The sequence below is a fragment of the Schistocerca cancellata genome, chromosome 4 (assembly GCF_023864275.1).
Source record: "Schistocerca cancellata isolate TAMUIC-IGC-003103 chromosome 4, iqSchCanc2.1, whole genome shotgun sequence".
Taxonomy (NCBI): domain Eukaryota; kingdom Metazoa; phylum Arthropoda; class Insecta; order Orthoptera; family Acrididae; genus Schistocerca; species Schistocerca cancellata.
The window spans coordinates 402,003,569-402,023,290 of NC_064629.1; the positions used below are offsets into that span (position 1 = coordinate 402,003,569).

Genomic DNA, 19,722 nt, shown 5'->3' on the forward strand with positions numbered 1-19,722 from the left:
TAATTTCAAGTTAAGTGTGTTTAATTTTTGTGTAATATCGGTCAAAAAAGCTTTAAGTGTCCACCATTCATCATCATCATCAAGTTCCGGATAATTTTTGCCACTTTGTTGTAAGAATAAAATAATTTCAGATTTCAAATTGACAAACCGTTCTAGCACTTTTCTTTGCTTAGCCATTTGACAGCAGTATGTAGGAGAACATCACTGTAACAAGCTTCCAATTCCTGCAGAATTTCTTTAAATTCTCAGTGATTAAGTTCCAGGGACGAATGAAATTTATAACACTTATAACTGTTTGCATAACATTCTTCAGTTGGGTATTTGAAATTTGACATGCCAAACTTTCTTGATACAGTAAGCAGTGAATGGAGAGTAAATTTGGCAAATTCCATTCCTCCTCAATCAGTGCTATCAAACCATTGTTGACGCCAGTCATTGATGGACAACCATCTGTACATACTATTAATAATTTGCTCATAGATAATTCTTTCTTTTTTACAAACTCTTTAATTGCATCCACAAAGTCACATCCTTTTGTGTGACCTTTCATGGCTATAATTGCTAAAAAAATCTTCCTCTATTACCCAATCATTTGTGCAATAACACACAAATAATGAAAACTGAGCCATCAAAGTGAAATCTGTACTGGAATCACATGTGCAAGACTGAAGTATTTGCATAGTTTGACTTTATTAATTACTGCCTCAAACACACATTTTGAAATATCTTCAATATGACATTGACTGATAGATTCTGAAAGTGTGAGCTTATTTATTTCAGCTGATATTTGTTTACTGTTGGAGAAATTTTGAAACAAAGTTTCAGAGACAGTCCTCATACATTGCTTCACTAATTCAGCATCAGTGAAAGCTTTCATATTTTCTGCCAGACTACTACGTACTTGGTATGGTACTTTTGTGACAGGCTCACTTTGACCAACTGCTGCTAACATAACATTTTGTTGACGACGAATGATAGATTTTAGATGAGCAATTTTTTCCTTTCTTTCTTTTGAATTCAAAGGAAAAGCTACTGTAAATGAATTTTGCTTACTTGTGTAGTGGTGAAATAAATTTTCTCTCTTCAGTCCCACAATCGTATCCTGACATATTAAGCAAGTAGCAGTACCTTCTTTGTGTCCACTTATAAAGCAAAACTCTTCTTCCCATATTTTCCTCTTAGTCACTGTTCTTGAGGGTACATCAGACATTATTTATTGCACTAATAATTATATGAGCACAAATATGCTCAATATGCGACGAACGCTCAGGGGCACCGAAACTTAGTTCACGACTGACACGACAAAGCTAACAAATAGGCGGCTGCAGGACAAGCCTGCCACCAACAAACAAGCAGCCGTGGGCAGATGCGGCGCGTTTGATGCACGGCTCACATTGTTGGCTAGCAGGCCACTCACGCCTTTAGTGCTGTGGAACACTGGCAAGTGGCGTTAAATGAAAGTGGTGGATGGTTTTCAGTTACCTAATTACTACCCCAACTTTAATCAAAATTCTACGCAGTTTTCGTAAACAAAATGCTGCTATGCCAGACAAGTTGATAACTAATGCTACCTGTGCAAAGCCGAGGAGGGTCGCTGGCCACATGAAAACATGATCTGGGCCGCAGTTTGACGACCACTGGTCTACACTTATTGTATAAGCAAACTGGTCTCTCGTTGGCAGAAATGTTTGTTGTCAGGATGACTGTGTTGAGAAATAAATATGTAGACTAAAGATGTAGAATGTTAATACTGTGTTTTATTTATAAAGCTTTAAGAGTTCTCCCATAAAAAAAAAAAAATTGGAGGCATTACTTTTCAGTACACCTTCATACGTTATTTCCATGTTCTTCTGTATTACCTTTCGAGCTTTCACGTCATTTACACTTAATTTTGTAAATGTGATTTTTTCTTGACTCATTCACATATTTTTAAGCAGTGTAATCTTTGTAATGACCAGATAAAATCATGCGTACTTCACATGTATTGCTCAATTAATATTTCGACATTAATAATATATCACAGAAAGTACTTCAATCCATGGAATGCATCTGTAGCAAATGAATTAATTTAAGACAATGCAATGAATGCATGACAAGCTATAAGATGCTACTATTAGCTTGCTTGAAATAAATGATATTGTAGTTTGTCAGTGTAAAGAAAAATCTTAAAATACAAATAGTGCAGAGCTTGCAGACAATTCTGGCTTTGTCATGTGTAAGGATTGTAGAGTGAAAGTCTATGAAAGAGTGCATTTTTTGTGACTTGACAGTATGTCAGTAGGTGTGGTCTCTCTCATTTTGCAGTGACTGACTGTCAGTAACAATCTCAGGTGTCCAGAATAACGTGTTTTGTTGAATTGGGTAAATATGACTCTTACCCATAAAATCATTTTCATAAATAATACTGATGCATGGCAGCAGGTGATTGGTGATAAATTCTTTAGAATACTGAAATTTGTAACATGAGTGAGATTTCTTAAAAATCCACAAATAGTGTTTTATTTCTATGTAACAATATTTACAGTGTCAGTAAATTTACCAACACATGCTATAGCAGTATATTACAAATACTGTGATGTTAAAATGTTAGAGGTAAAATTGAAACTTGATGTGTCTTGGTAAGACAGACCATGCAATCCAAAGTTGTATGGTCTGTGTTGAACTGAACCTGTGCACTTTGCTGAATTGTATATAGAGAATGTTAGATTAAGTATTTTAAGTTTTCCACTTTCTTGACTAATACTGCAAAATCTTTATCTCTTGCAGATACAGAATGCAGATGTTGATAGTAAATTTGAGTATTTTGATGGAGCACAGTACATACCAGGGCCAAACTTAAAAGCTATCTATCCAAAGGATTAACATGGAGGCGTTCATTTGAGGCAGTGCTAAGTTATTGCTTGTAGTTTTACATTACATGTTTGTATTAAAAGGCTGTGTTTACATAACACATCAGTATAATTTTCTTATTCCATAGGAATAATATATTTTTTATAAAAATAGTGTTGTCTGTTGTTAAACACCTCACAATGTAAAAGGTGATAGAAATACAATTTTCTAAAGGAAGCATGAGATCATTATGAGATGGTTCTGTTGACAAACGTCAACTTCCTAATTTATCCTGTATCATTTGTTCAGCCTTGTAAACTTTCCAACATACAAAATAGTCTCTTGCCAGTTTAAAAAGAGAATAGTAATTTGCAAATAACAAAAGTGCAAGTGACATAACTTGGTACCATTCTGAACACCTAATTAACACCATAAGTTGTATTGCAATAAGGAGTAGCTGAAGTCCCAACAGGATGCATAGAAGAACAGATGGGTTGTTGAATATGGCCTGTAACAATAACAAAATTCACTGTCAGTTTAAAACACATTCAGGTTTGTTTAAAGTTACTCTGCAAGTATTAGTTCAATTTGCTAAAGTACTGTTGCCTGATTATACACTACCATGCCAAAAATGTTCAGTCAGTCATCTATGAGTCTTTTCAGCAAACTCAAATTATTTCAGATTTGAAAAAAGATTATTTTTTCTTTTAGATGTTTTATTATATCAATAGAATATTGATCACCTCTTTGTAGGTTATAGGTGCAGGTATGCCTAATGATGACAATAAGGCACTCGTTGTCTGGGAGTGAATGGTTTTTTTAAACATTGTTTTGACTGTGTTACCATAAGTACGGTGTGGATTAGTAGCTTTGTGATTACTTATTTAATTACACTCCTAATCTCGCTTCATGTACACTATGTGTAAAAGGTATTCCAAATTCCAGCATCTAGATATTTTTGCTTTGGAACTTGTTTATGAGGCAAATCACTTAACAAGAACATGCACCACAGACTGTACATGTTAATAGTTAAGGTAAGCACTCCTTGTAAATAGTTTGCGCTAACAATGATGGAATGTATCAGAAACATAATGTTCTGGCAAGAAGGAAATTTGATGTCTAATGTTCTGTGGGAATAAATTACTGCAACAATGTGAACATACATAGAAGGCTCCATAGCCTGCCTGCATGTGCTAGCCCTGTTCAGTATTGCAGTCACCTTGGCCAATTTCTGGGTGCAGGGAAGGGGCGGGGGTGGTGCTGTTCAGCCTAAACCTTGTAAATGAGTTGTGGCACCGGTCTTTTCGGTGGACTTATTGCAGGGAGAGTAATTTCCCCATGATAGCCAATGTTTCCAACATTTGTTGCAGAAAAAGGTCTTAGTCTTGCAAGGAGGTAGCACCCTACAAAAATGCTGTAAGCAGGAGCAGGAAATGGCCAATGAAAATGTGTACATTCCACTCCTTTGATTGGCCATGCAGCCTATAAGTTAAATAATTCCATGGAGTGATTGGCAGCTCATAAAGTTCAGAAGTTGCTCAGCAGCTCCCAAGTGGGGTTGAAGTGGGAAGTTGTGGGCCCTCTGGGGTGGAGTTTGATTTTAATCCTTAAGTGCATATTGTAAAATTATTTTGTGCTCAGTACAGAATTTAATGAACATACAAAAAAAATTCTTAGAAAGTATCTGATACTAAACATGTAGTAGTTGGTTGCACTGTGTACTTCTGGTAACCTCTTTGGGTGAGTGCAGAGAAAGTCACGGAGGATGAATTTTACTTTCATTTCACATTGTGTTTGCTTTATTAAGAAACCAACTTAGGAAGAAGGAAAAACAGACGAACTAAAGCAGGTATATATAAGGAGCAGTCAAATGAAAATGAGACAGATGGAAAAAAAATAGGTAAGCTGTTTATTTCAAAAGTAATCGCCAGAACTTAATATTAGCTCACTCTGGGACAACACAGTCAATGCCTTCATGGAAAAAAATGTTTGCACTTGCCTAGGGAACCATGATAATACCTAGGAGTGCACCTCTTTGTCTGAAGCAAATTGATGGCCATGAATATCTTTCTTCAGGGCTTCAAAACATATGTAAATCACATGGAGAGAAAGAAATCAGGACAGTATGCAGAACATGTAAGAGCTTCCCAGCAATACTTCTGAATTGTAGTTGAAACAACATCTGGGCAAAAATATGACAAACTGTTACCATATTTGTCAGCAAGTACACCACAAAGGTTTGAGAATAAATGTTTCTTGTTATGTACACTACTAACTGACCACAACAGCAAAACCAATGACTCTGCTCACAAGCAGTTGCATAAGAATGGTGAACCTGAAAGTGTCAAAGCAACTAAACAAAAACAATCCCATGTACATAGAAAAGAAAGAACCTCTACATCACTGAGGAATTAAAGAAATTTAAAGGAAACTTCAATAATTCAGATGAAAAAACAATTTTAGGCTGTTTTACCATTTGCTTCATCTTTCAATCACAAATTCTTGGATCCTTTAACAAGGAAGTTGCACTGAAGGAGAAACTTTCTGAGCAACCCTTGTATCAGAAGCAGTTCAGAATCAAGATGGTGCATTGTCTTTGCAATTTAGCTATAAGATTCATCCGAAACTAGAGATGATAAAGAACAAGTGCCTCAGTGTTATTGTCTCACCTCAAGATGTACCAAGTAGCTCTACTGACTACTGGCCCAAGTTGAATGCCTGAAACAATTCAATGAAAATATCCTGGGTGTGGTGGATGTACACATTTGTTTCAACAGAGACAAGAACCATTACACCAGTTTCCACCAATGGCTAGAAAATTTATCTTAGTGTTCTTATTTTTATTAGAACGCTGGTCAAAATTCAGACACAGAATTGGGAGTACACAGAATGGAAATTTGGCTGCAATCCATGCACCAAAAGTTAGTGCACATGTGCAAAGTCTGCCATATTGAAATGGAGAACACAGCCGCGTCTGAAGCCAAAGGCAAATAGATGTGTGTTGTTTATTTTAATAATTGTGCATTTTAACTGCTAGGCCTACCTACAAGTGACTAGTTGTTCAGTATACTGTCAAAGTTAGAAATATGTAATGAGCAGTAGTAAGAGGAGAGACCACACACAAAATTAATGAGCAATTTGCACAAAGCAGCTAATTGAAATATATGCAAAAAAAAAGTGTGTTCAGATTTTCTTGCTGTAAAAAAATACTACATGTAATTTAAGCAAAGGTACATCAGTTCCTGGAGTAGATTTTCAGTAGAGGTTCTCGTTTTCCTTTAAAAAATTAAAATTACTTGTTTTGCATTTGTATGTTTTCTTCACAACTTTATATTAATAGCTCTCATTTGATGCTGAGGGAACTAATTGGGGCACAAAATTGATTTCTTTCGTATCACAGCTCAATGGTGAAGTGTGTTTTTTTTTTTAATTATTTATTACTGATCGCAGTTATACTTTATTTCCAGATATTCATTCATTCATTTAGTGATATGGTCCTTTTTATTAAATGTGAACACATCCCACTGCAACATGGAGAAAATAGAAGTTACAATATTTTGTTAGAATATTTTATTTGAGTGCACTGGCGCCATGTGCAAGTAGCCTTCAGCTCAGCAGTGAACAGTTCGTGAAAGTACACACACATTCTCAAATTAGTGATTGCAATTTGGTGTAAATACTGCTGATTTATTGTAAATATTGCTGGACAAAGACATTTCACACTAACAGACACACAATGGAAATGCTGAAACACATCTCATATTTAGGGCAAAGTTTGACAAAAGTTCGTGACATTCATGAATAGTCACTTATTAAACGAATGATACGTTAGTGAACTTATGGGTCTGCACCTAATTCAAAATATTTGTATAAACAAAATTTTAATGCAGCCTACTGTTTAACTTAAAGTAATACGTATGTGTTACTTTCAGATTGAAAACATGAAACATTGAAACTCCTGGACAGTATCCCCAAACTGCTGTTTCTGTTCGAAGTGAAGTTGATTTATAAGCTCAAAGTCCCAGAAAAGAAAAATTAAGAAGTAAAATAAAATTGCTGCAAGGAAAAAACACTATTTACAGAACAAAATAGCTCCATTGTCATCTGAAGCTTAAAGCAGTGGCATTTCACAGCTTACACATGTGAACAGTAATGAATTTAAAAGCTTATGTGACAAATTTTTAACTAAAGATTTATCACAACTTGTTTCATTAGCATTTCCTTTTGTGAAAGTTTTTGTTTACAAAAGTTTCGTAAGAATGTCCATTTCAAGCCATACTAGTAAGCTGCTGCTGTTCAATGTTCACTCAGTTTCAATACGGCATCAAGTGCAACTCCTGACTTCATACAAATCAATAGAGCACCCCTGTGTTTTCCTTTCTCTATTCTGTGATATTACCATAGCATATTCATGAAAATGTCAAGAGTATATGCATGTGAGTTGATCTTAATAAATATCTTAGGAACAAAAATCACAACAGATTTTTTTCCATATAATATTATGTGGTTTGGCAACTGTATATTTACACATCATGTTGCATGTGTGTGACACCTACAAGGTACCCTCTTTCGATGAGCTGCTTAAGGACTTCAAAAATATAATTTCTAAAAAATAAAAAAGTAAGAGTTAAAGTGGATGTCATTTTGGAAGTCTGGAGTCCTGCTTAGGCACTTCACTTTTTTTCTTCACAAGTGTTGCAGATCAGTGGGTGTAGACACCTTTGGTACAAAAAGACCTCTGAGCAGTTGGCTATCTGGGGCCTTTGTTTCTGTGGAAATTAGAGAGATGTTTTTGTGTGATTATTTTCCTACTGGTTTTGAATTATATCCCTGACCTTTTTTGCAATTATCAGCACGAGTCGCTAGTGGTCACTTTGAGGTGACGAATGAACTGTTAACATAGTACATATTCCAGTCCACTGTTCTGATCTTGGAATCTTTCTGAAAGTAGTTTGACTACTACGGTGTTTCAGTTAACGACGTTAGAGTTATGAGAAGTTTAACCGTGTCTCATGGGCCAAAGCAAGGCTGGCAACACTTGTTTACATTGATCAGATATTGTGACGGTGCAGCAAAGTAATCAGAGTCCGCCAATAAGCATTTCCAAATAAATCCACTGAGCATTATATCATGTAGTTTCTCATGTGCTGCACATTGCCAAGAGTGTGCGAATTCTTGTTGTGGCCAAGTGTGACTTTGTGCAATGTCCCAGAAGCTCTGAGGAATGGATGAACATTTCAGACTGCAAATTTCAAAAATTTGATGCAGAAAACTATGTAGCTTAAATTGTAAGTAACTGAAAGTTTGATTATTCTGTAAATCCTATTTGAAAGCATTTATTAATTTATTCTACCCATTTTAGCTGATATTCTGCCCCAAGCTTCCAGAAATGGTATCATATTGCCTATTCTAAGAGGTCCCATAGATAGGCAATCTCCAGATGTTTACTTTCATCATATCAATACATCATGTTGCTCATTAATTCTTCAGTGAAATGCAGGTGCCCGATTCCAGTCCCAGTTGGTATGAGTCCAAAGACCAGCTCTCCATGCCAGTCTCTCTCTTCATCTCCGCATAACTAATGAGACCTACATCCATTTTTGAACCTGCTTAGTGTAAGTCAACCATGCCTCCTCCTAAAAATGTTACACCCACCTCAACTACTAATTTATTTATGACTCGATGCTTCTGTATGTGCCCTTTCAACCTATCCATTCTTTTAGTTAAGTTACCCCATAAATCTCCTCTCCTCTCCCCCCCCCCCCCCCCCCAAAAAAAAAAATCAATTTGGTATCTCCTCACTAGTTACCCAATCTGCAACACTCTTCTGCAGCATCCCATTTCATATCCACATGTTTTCTTCCTGTCTAAACAGTTCATCATCCCTGTTTAACTCATAACAAATACTCCCTTACACTTACATTTATATTTTATGTTACCAAGTTTCTCTTTTTCATAAACAATTTCCTCGGTATTGTCAGCCTGCAATTTGTATCATCTGTTGTCAGTTATTTCATTGCCTAACAGCAACACTTCTGCTACTTTTTCATTTCTCGTTCTATTTATCTCAGCATCGTCTCACTGAATTAATCTTTCAAGACCTTTGTTGTCTCAGACAGAATTACTAGCCCATCATCAAACTTGACTCCAATTATTATGATTGCAGTCTGGTTTCTGTACAAGTTTCGGAATTTCAGAGTGTATTTTAATCAACATTACATGGTATAAAACTATCTATACTGTACAACAGAATTAAAGGATCACTTTTTCAAAACCCTGTACTTGCCTCCCATTGTGAAGATTAAGTTTGAAATTTGGCTCAAAGGTGCCTACAGTCTTCCTCTCTAATGGTGAAGAAGCATGGCACCCTGTGACATCACCCTCGGGCTTTGCGATGCTTCAAACATCATGATGTCAACAAGTGAAAAAAGACCACAGCTCAGAAGTTCATGTGAGCTGTAAGGTGGGTTAATGATGTCACATTGACATCAAATTCACCACAATTCCAGTGCCGCCATATATGTGTCAATGATGAGAAGGCTGTCACAGCCCCTCTTACCCACATTTTGTGACCGAAAACAACAGTTCACAGTGTGATGAGCGACATGATGTTCTTGAACACCTTTGACATTGTTGACACCCTTGGAGGTTGCAACCCTTCTATAAAGGATAATGTGGGGCTTCATCCCCATTGGACATGATCACACCCTTTAGAGTGCAGTGTGACTAGAATTTTTGCTCTCATGTACATATCAGAACCAGAAGGGACCATTCAAAACCATTCAATGAAATTTGAATGTGATCCAAAGCTGCAGAGGGTACTTCTGCTTTTACAGCCCTCCTGTGGCGTGATCACACTGGAGTGCAACATTAACATGTGCTAGACTAAAACGGCAAAGGGTCGATCTAAGACCCTCAGTTCGCCAACACCCTTGGTGCCACCCATGCAACTTTGTTGAGCACATTACAAATGTACCTGTCGGAAACTTCGAAACCAGTACTGCCTGGCAGCCACTCTAGTGCTTGAAAACAGGTAAACCACACCCTTGGGGTGTTGAAGGAGTTCCCTAACGCCCAGTTGCTAGAGCAGCCGCCAGACAGAATTGGTGTCAAAATTTCTGAAAATACACTTCCAACGTGCTCAACAAAGGTGCGTGGGTGACAGCGACGGTGTGCCAAACTGGGGTGGGGGGGGTGGGGGGTCATAGCTTGTGTCCGGCTTGGAAAAGCTTAAGTACCTTATACTGCTTTGGATCGTGTTCAAATTTTGTCAATTTTGAATGGTTCCTAGTGGTTCGAACGTGTAAACAAGAGCAAAAACTGTGGTCGCACTGCATTGCCAGCAGTATCAAACGTTGTGAAGAAAATCTTCCGGTATCAACACCTCAGGAAAAGGGGTGGTCTCACTGACATGCTTCTTGCCACCCCGAGGTCTTTCCATGTCAATTCCGAGTGGTGGTGTGTCTGAACTATTTTTCCCTCGGCTGTCCACAAGAAAACCTCATGATTTCAGCACTGAGTGTTGCAGTTTCTGACCTCCATTACAGACACATCAAAAGAAGAGGTGAAATGTGCATAAGTCGTCCTCATCTTGTGACAAGGCTATGGTGGCACTGAACAGAATAATGGTGAAAATTTGTACCAATGTGACATCATTAACCCACCTTATAGTTCATATTCACTTCCAAATCTGTGGCCTTTTATCACGTGTCAACACCTTGCTGTTTAAAGTATAGCCAAGCTCAAAGGTGATGTCATAGAGTACCACGCTTTTGCACCATTATAGAGGAAGGTTGTTGGCACCTTTGAGCCAAATTTGGAACTTCAGCATCACAATGGGGGGAGGTAAGTACAGGCTTTCAAAAATTAATCCTTCAATTCTGTTGCACAGTGTCCAAATGCCATAAACTGGTTTATTGTCTATCTTCTAACATAGCCATAGGGTGAGTATTGCCTTATGTGTACCTAAATTTCTCTGGAACACAAACTTATCTTCCCCAAGATCAGCTTCTACCAGTCGCTCCATCCTTACATAAAGAATTTGTGTCAGTATTTTAAAACCCCGAGTTCTTATGGAATGTCGTCTACTCTGGGTGACTTGTTTTGACATAAGTCTTTCTGTGAAATATATCCTCTTCCTGTTTCTTAATAAAGTCTAAAATTTGTTTCAATGGTACAGCTTTTTAATGTACTGCATCCACCTTTCAACCCTTCTTTGCTCAGTACTGGCTTACAATCTTCAGTTCTTAATATTTATAAAGCGGCTTTTCTTATATCCAAATGTTTCTTTAATTTTTCTGTAGGCAAATTATATATTTCCTATAGTTACGTGTGTTTCTAGAGCTTTGTGTTTGTCCTCTAGCCATTCCTGATTTGCCATTTAGTATTTTCTGTCAGCCTCTTCTTTTTAAGACATCTGCATCCCATTCCTGCATTTTTTCTCCTTTCCCCAATTAAATTCAATACCTTGTGTATTATCCAAGGATTTCTACTGGGCCATTGCTATTTTCCTATTTCATCATCTGCTCCCTTCACCATTCCATCTCACAATGCTACCCATCATGTTGCAAAAGCAAACCTTTCATTACTACTGATGGAAAATTGCATAAAAGGTGTTGATATTAGGTTGGTGCATAAGCTCATAGCCTATTCCAGTTGCTATGCATTTCTTTGTTGATTGACATTTTTTATCTGTAAGTTCACTTTTGCCATTTGGAGATAGTGAGTGGAGCTGTGGATGCTAGGAAATGGTATGTCTAGGGGAGAAATTGGAAAATTTCCAACATATTCTTTTGTTTGGAGTTTAGTAGAGGGGCGACAGCAGTGGAGGCATCCAGAAACCTTTGCACTGTGTATGGGGATAATGCCGTTGGGCAGAATACGGCAAGAAAATGACTTTCTCATTTTAAGGAGGATCATTTTGACATTAGTGACTCCGTGTTCAGGAAGACCTTTGAGATTCGATGAAGATCATTTAAACATAGTAATCAACAATCATCCAAGTCAGTAACTTCAGAACTGTCAAATGTGATGAACTGTGACATTTGCATGTGATGACAAGGTTCAAAAAATGAGTGTACGGGTACCACATGCTTTAAACCAAAATCCCAAAAATCTGTGGATAGCCATATGTGCATCTCTGCTTGCTCATCATCAATTGGCCCTTGAACAACACTGACCATTCGTATCGTTACTGGTGCCTATGCTAACATTAGGAAAACAAACAAATGGTTGAGCCCAAACAAAGCAGCAACTCCCTGTACAAATACCTGCATGCATCCACGAAAGATAACTTTATGCATCTGGTGGAAGACTGGCAGTGTGGTGTACTACAAAGTGCTTCTCCGAGGGTTAACCATCCCTGCTGACATTTATTGTGAACAACCGAGACATCTTGCAGGCGCAATCTAACAACAGTAACCAGGAAGACAGCGTGAAGTGATGCTATTCCACAATAATGCCTGCTCGACTCAGAAAGTGCACTATATAGGAGTTGTGTTGTGACGTCATTTCATACCCACTTTATTCACATGATCTTGCACTCTAAGATTTTCACCTTTTCTGCTCTCTGTCAAACAATCTACAAGGAACTTGCTTTCTGAATGAAAATGTGCTCTGAAAATGGCACAATGAGTTCTCAAAACCATGTGATTTCTATAGTCGTGGAATGGAAAAGTGGCCCCCAGCATTGGCAGACAGTTGTAAATAATGAAGGGCAATACATTATTGATGACCAAAGTCTCTTATGTGTATCTGTTTATTAAACTTATGGGAAAATGCTGCAAACTTACGCACCAACCCAATAGCCGAATTCTGGAATAAAAGTGTACCCTGCATGAGAAACACAGTCAAAAAGAGATGACGCTGCACAAAGGAAGTATCCAAATGGGACAAACCAGTAGATGTGACATACATGTACAGACAAATAATTGTAACTTCAGAAAAAATTGGGCGATTTATTTGAGAGAGAGAGAGCTTAATAAATTGAGCAGGTCAATAATATGTTCTCTCTTTATTATTAACCCAGCCTCGAAACTTTTTGGACTGGTGAGTTGTGCTACTAGTAACTTACACAGTTCACTCAAAAATTCTGTATGTATAATTATTTTCAGATATGCAAGTATTTCAGCTGTAAAATGTCAGTGTGAAAGAGACTTATTAAACAGTAGTAGCTGCCAATTATAAAATATAGCTCTTACTGCTAACAGGGTGAATTAAGATTCTTTTAATTTGTGTCCTTAATGTGCCATTACTTTGTGCGAATAAAGAGCTAGCTGCGTTGCACAAGAACGATGTTTTCTGAAACCATGCTGATTACGAATCAATAGATCCTTCCCTTTGAGGCGATTCATAATGTTTGAATACAGTATATGCTCCAAAACCCTACTGCAAACAGATGTCAATGATATGGGTCTGTAGTTCGATGGATTACTCCTACTACCCTTCTTAAACACTGGTGCGACCTGCGCAATTTTCCAATCTGTAGGTACAGATCTATCGGTGAGCGAGCGGTTGTATATGATTGCTAAGTAGGGAGCTATTGTATCAGCGTAATCTGAAAGGAACCTAATTGGTATACAATCTGGACCTGAAGACTTGCCCGTATCAAGCGATTTAAGTTGCTTCACAACTCCTTTACATACGACCAGAATTTCGAGACAATGTTTCGTTGTGGAACCTATTAAAGGCATCTCACATTGAAGTCCGTGCCAAATTTTGCGCGTCTGTAAATTTTAGCCCATCTTCGGGATTTTGCGTTCTTCTGAACTTCGCATGCTTTTTCCGTTGCCTCTGCAACAGCGTTCGGACCTGTTTTGTGTACCATGGGGGATCAGTTCCATCTCTTACCAATTTATGAGGTATGAATCTCTCAATTGCTGTTGCTACTATATCTTTGAATTTGAGCCACATCTCGTCTACATTTGCATAGTCAGTTCGAAAGGAATGGAGATTGTCTCTTAGGAAGGCTTCTAGTGACACTTTATCTGCTTTTTTAAATAAAATTATTTTGCGTTTGTTTCTGGTTGATTTGGAAGAAACAGTATTGAGCCTAGCTACAATGACCATGTGATCACTAATCCCTGTATCAGTCATGATGCTCTCTATTAGCTCAGGATTGATTGTGGCTAAGAGGTCAAGTGTGTTTTCGTAACCATTTAAAATTCGCGTGGGTTCGTGGACTAACTGCTCGAAATAATTTTCGAAGAAAGCATTTAGGACCATCTCGGAAGATGTTTTCTGCCTACCACCGGTTTTGAACAAGTATTTTTGCCAACATATCGAGGGAAGGTTGAAGTCCCCACCAACTATAACCGTATGAGTGGGGTATTTATTTGTTACGAGACTCAAATTTTCTCTGAACTGTTCAGCAACTATATCATCGGAGTCTGGGGGTCGGTAGAAGGAGCCAATTATTAACTTAGTTTGGCTGTTAAGTATAACCTCCATCCATACCAATTTGCACGGAGTATCTACTTCGACTTCACTACAAGATAAACCACTACTTACAGACACAAACACTCCACCACCAATTCTACCACTACTACTTCACGATAATCATCACCTCACATAAACATTTATGTAACCGCTGCAATTCTTAGTATGAGATTTGAAGTAGTGTTTATTTTTGTGACATCTTCCAGTGGAAGTATATTATCAGATGTATTTCTGAATGAAACACTAATGGTGGAATGTGGTGCAGCTGTCATGGCATTATTTGCTATAATATAAAAATTATGTATCAGTTAAAACTGCTAGTATTATTTAAATTAATCCCTAGCTCTGAACCATTAAATGTACAGATGTTTCTGAGGGCTGTCCTCTTGTGCATTCCAAGTTGTTCTATTAATTGAAGTTCTACATGTGTTTCTCTCTCAGTCTTACTTGCCTGCAAAATTATACATGAACTGTGCACTGAAATGTTTTCCATGTAGTGGATATTAACTAAAACTACCTCTAACCCCCCCTCCCCCACTCTTCCTATGAGGTATAAACTAAGTTTGTCTTTCAGATTTGCAATTTCCATGAAAGCGTATTTTTTAAAACACTGAGACTTTCTTTACATCCATAAAACTAAACTAAACTCTGTCCAAATAGACCATGAGGGCCCAACAGTACCAACCAGCTGCTGTGTCATCCTCAGCCCACAGGCGTCACTGGATGCGGATACGGAGGGGCATGTGGTCAGCACAACCACTCTCCCGACTGTATGTCAGTTTACATCTTTACTTCCATGACTGCTTTTAATTATAGCAGTTTCTCACTGTGGAATGTAAAAAATAAATGACAAGAAAGTAGTGTCTATCCATTTATACCATGAGATTGAAGTGTACGACTTCACCTTTCTGAAGAGTAACCACATGACAGAAATTTACACTTCTTGCAGAGATTGTAAGACAGTACTTAGAATTTTGCTGTGACTGGAGACAAGTCCTCCTTTATTTCCAGTCTCTTTTTAATTTTGGATAGTTTTTTGTGCCTCTGTATCTGTGAGGAGGGGAGTGGGAAGGTCATGGTCACTAAAGAATGATTTTTATGGATGGATTCAGCATGATTCCCATTGCACTTGTGGAGGAGGGGTGGGGGGGAGAAGGGCAGCCTAATGATTTTTTTTGAGTTCAGTTACTCCCACAGCCATATCCTTAAAAAAGGTTGGAACACTACTACTGCAGAATACACCAGTTTTATTAGGTACAGATTTTTGAACCCATCCACTGAAAGCACTAAAATATTGCTAGGCATGTTACTCGGCCAGTAATTAAACTTCTGATTACAGCAGTATCTATTTTTTTTCTTCTTTTTTAAACATTCCTCAAGGATGAATTTAGACCTGTTGTATTATTACAGGTCATGTGCATAATATTAACTTATTGTGCAGTTCATTTAATTCATTGCGTTGTGGTTTTTATAAATTCACTAGTCCTATTCATTTAGAAACTGATTTTGAATTGAATAATAGCAGAACTTTTCCCGAAAAGGGTAAAACGTAAGTATTCTTAAGGACACAACTGACTGTTGGAAAGTTAAGCATCAAACAAAATTAGATGGGAAGGCAAAACAGTTTTGTTTGTCTTTTAAAAGTATTTTTTTCCCAAATTTACTGCAAATATAGTTGGTGGTAATGTTTTGTGTCTGAATCTATTATGCTGAGGTTGCTTTGAGAGAAATTTCTGATTTTAATGTTGGGACGACTTGTACACCAATTATAAACTGAACAGATCTGCTAGTTTATAGCCATTTCTTTGTCAGAACAGCAATGAATCACAACAACAGAATAATTAATATCAGTTCACTTAGTGATGTACATCATAGTGAAATATTCTGTGCTTGGTTAACTCGTCTCAGTACACTTCTAGCCTGTACTGTGACTGGACACATCAATCAATAGTCAGTGAGTGTTGGCAAGGTAATTTTTGTGTCAGAATAAGTGTATGCAGACATACTGGCACATTCAAAACTGGGCATAATTGTGGAGGCTCTCTTTAGAGATATTTCACAAGAATTACTTACGCTAACCAATTTTTAGTTGTCAATGTGAGATAAAGATCAGAGACCATGTAAGCACCCTATCATCACTCTATTGGAAGTTATGCACAAATATAGTTGAACACACACATAATCTGATTCACACAACATCTTATTCCAAAGATAAATACTTCATTGTTATAACAAGAGAGGAAGTGTTTGATCTGCAGGAACTTCCCCCACTCTAGCCAACTTCCAAAACTATGTCCTGGTGATATCACTATTCCATCAGCATCCACACTGTGAACCACTATTTGATTTATCTCTTTTTCTGTGAAGCTGCCATTGGTCTCCTGACCTTTCACTTGGACTGGGCAAGTCAAGTCTGCATATTTCAACTTCATTCCAGACATTGCTTCCCATATAGTCTTTTATCTCAGTATCATCTTCTTTGTGTCACCAAGAATCAGAAATAAGTCCACAATTTTAAATTACAGCTGTGGCAAGTTCTTGCAACACTGTGGATGCAGCAGATACTAGTAAATCACTTTCTAGTTTCTTTTTAATTTTTGAGCAAAATTATAACTGCTCTCTTAAACATCTGCTTTGTTAGTCACAGATAATGCCTGGGCATTAAAGGCCGCTGCACCATAGTGTACACGACAGTTCTGCACTGACTAAATGCACACTGGCAGAGTTGGCTAAGTGGCTTGCATATCATAGGGCTGTCTGGTGGGTAGCCTACACTAGCTGCGCAGTGCCCAGCATAGTCTGTGCCCTATGGGGCAACATTAAAATACAATTGGAACAGTATGTCTTCCACAGTCCATCAAATGGAGATGTCACTTACAAAGGAAAGAGAAAAAAAACATTATAACAGTTGGCTAAACTTGAAAAATAACATTTTCCAGTAAGTTAACTTCATAACATGCTTATTCTGGAGACTACAACATCTTGTAAGCCCAAAGCTGGAGGTTGTCGATGTGTCAGCAGTATATTGTGCATTAACTTGGCATGCAAGTGTGATACTGGAATTGCCTGTTGTATTATTCAGCACAGTGCTGTAATTTAGTGTGTGAGGCCTGCAGTGCCTCACAGAATTTTTTTAAGAGAACACACTGAGTCAAGCAATTTATGGAAAGGCAAAATAACTGTGGTAAAGAATTATTATACTTTCTGTGATGATCAGACATAAGAAGGAACAAGTATAATGTAACACACTTTCAGTTTTGTTCCAAGAGAACTTTAATCCCAAATGGAATGATCCTTAACTACAAGGCCAAGCAGAAGAAATGAATTAAAGTTTGTGCTGCAGCCGGGAATCAAACCCGGGTCTTGTTGCTTGCTAGGCAGAAATGCTAACCATTACACCACACAGCACGATGGTCAACATTGCTGCACGAACTACCCGAGCTGAGTGCCCTCCCCAACACAAACTTCAATTCATATCTTCTGCTTATTTTCCCTTATTGTCACTACTGCCAGGGCGCTCCGACATTGGAATAGCACCCCAGCATTGGATGTAATGGGAAAGTCCTGTACCATAGGAGATCTTATAATTAAATGTTTCCCTAAGACATTTAAGTCTCTTCATTATCTACGATAATGATCGAAGCAGAAGAAACGAATTAAAATTTGTGCCTATGGTACAGGACTTCCCCATTATGTCCAACGCTGGGGTGCTATTCCTATGTCGGAGAGCCCTGGCAATGTAAGGAAAAATATGCAGAAGATATGAATTGAAGTTTGTGTTGGGGAGGGCATTCAACTTGGGTAGTTCGGTGCAGCAATGTTGTTGTGGTGTAATGGTTAGCATTTCTGCCTAGCAAGCAAGACGACCTGGGTTCAAGTCCCAGCCACAGCACAAATTTTAATTGATTTCTTCTGCTTCGATCATTATCGTAGATAATGAAGAGACTTAAATGTCTCAGGGAAACATTTAATTATAAGATCTACAAGGACAAGTGTCATTTGAAACATGAAAGCTATGGTAAATCTAATACTCTGGTTGTCTCTGTCAAACTCTAAAGTGTATTGTTCAAATTATTCATCAGATATTGGACACACAATGTTCTGGCAAGAGGCAATTGATTTCAGTTTTCATGGTCATATTGTTGTCTAAGTCACAAATGACACATTTGTTTTTATGACATTGCCAAAGTAGTGTAAGCAATACCATTGATGTTTGGTGGAAGAAGGAAGATAGTGACATGAAACCATATTCACGGGAGAAATCAAACAATGGAACCTCCACGTAGGAATATCAACAATATAGGAGAAGACAGATTTCTGCTTACCGTACAGAAGACAAAGTTGCAGACAGACATGATTAAAAGACACTCACATGTAGCTTTCAGTCACAGCCTTCATCAGTAAAGACAAAGACACACACACACACACACAGCTCCAGCTTCTCAGGCTGAACATCACGTGGGATGCAAGCAGCAATTTGGAGAGGGTGGGGAAGGGGAAGGGATAGTAGTGTATGGGTGGGGAGAGAGACTAACACTGTCCAGTGGAGTGTGCAGGGACCAGACTGCGAACAGGTGCAGCGTCAGGAGGTTGTGGGGCAAAGAGGTGTGTGTGCATGCACGTTTCATGGCCAAAAGGAATACATGAGTCTTTTCATTGTGGCTGTCTTCAACTTGACATCTTTTCCTACATTATTCATATTGATGACAAAGTCGTAAAAAATGTAGCACTAGCTCCAATTGGAAACTGCCAGAAGAAAATTGATCATATCCTTTGTAACGAACAATTGTGGAATTTGCCTTTGGCAATACGTTCTAATGGGCTATCAAAATAGGTTTTACCAAGTGATTAATAATGGTATATGACATGGCACTCAAATGTGAAAGGCACTTAACGGAGTATGTTGCTCAAGTTGAACATGATTAGCTGAGGCTATTTTTGCTAGTTTGGACTTAGCCAACAATTTTGAAGGAAATTTCTCTACATTACTGTGATGGCACTCCAGTCTAAAAAATGAGAGCCATTACATTACTCTTTGAAATCAGAGTATCCCTCAAATGTCCAGATCTATTCACTCCAGATTTATAATATAGCACACAAACTGAAGTTAACACACAGTGTACAGATAAAACAATAAGATACAAACCACTAATAGTTTGTTGTATTTTTCCATATAACTTACTGAAGAGAGATTAATACTATAGCCTAAAAAAGTCTTCTCACCAAGTGTTGGCAGGAGAACATGAACACACACACACACACACACACACACACACACACACACACACACACACACACACACGTGTTTGGAAAAGTCACCCTGTACCCCGGGTCAGGGGAGACTTACCAGATGGGGTGAGAAGGAGAGACTGGTATCAGTCTTTCCTTCTCACCCCATCCAATAAGTCTCTCCTAATACTATAGTCTGATTAAAATTAATTGTTAGATGACACTTCA

The 19,722-nt window shown here is 37.9% G+C and overlaps 2 protein-coding genes across 4 annotated transcripts in view; one reads left to right on the forward strand and one right to left on the reverse strand.

The window, feature by feature from the left end:
• LOC126183234 (uncharacterized) overlaps nucleotides 1-3,074 on the forward strand; it is a 75,025-nt gene extending 71,951 nt beyond the window's left edge. Inside the window, exon 6 of the mRNA XM_049925023.1 lies at nucleotides 2,767-3,074. Within this exon, the coding sequence (XP_049780980.1) occupies nucleotides 2,767-2,862 (96 nt within the window). The 3' untranslated portion in view covers nucleotides 2,863-3,074. The remainder of the gene's footprint in view (nucleotides 1-2,766) is intronic.
• Nucleotides 2,816-19,722, reverse strand: part of LOC126183233 (transmembrane protein 39A) — a 161,101-nt gene continuing 144,194 nt past the window's right edge. For 2 of the 3 annotated variants that reach the window (XM_049925019.1, XM_049925021.1), the window contains exon 13: nucleotides 2,816-3,337. In XM_049925019.1, the coding sequence (XP_049780976.1) occupies nucleotides 3,104-3,337 (234 nt within the window). In that variant the 3' untranslated portion in view covers nucleotides 2,816-3,103. The remainder of the gene's footprint in view (nucleotides 3,338-19,722) is intronic. The other variant, XM_049925020.1, reaches the window with a different exon arrangement.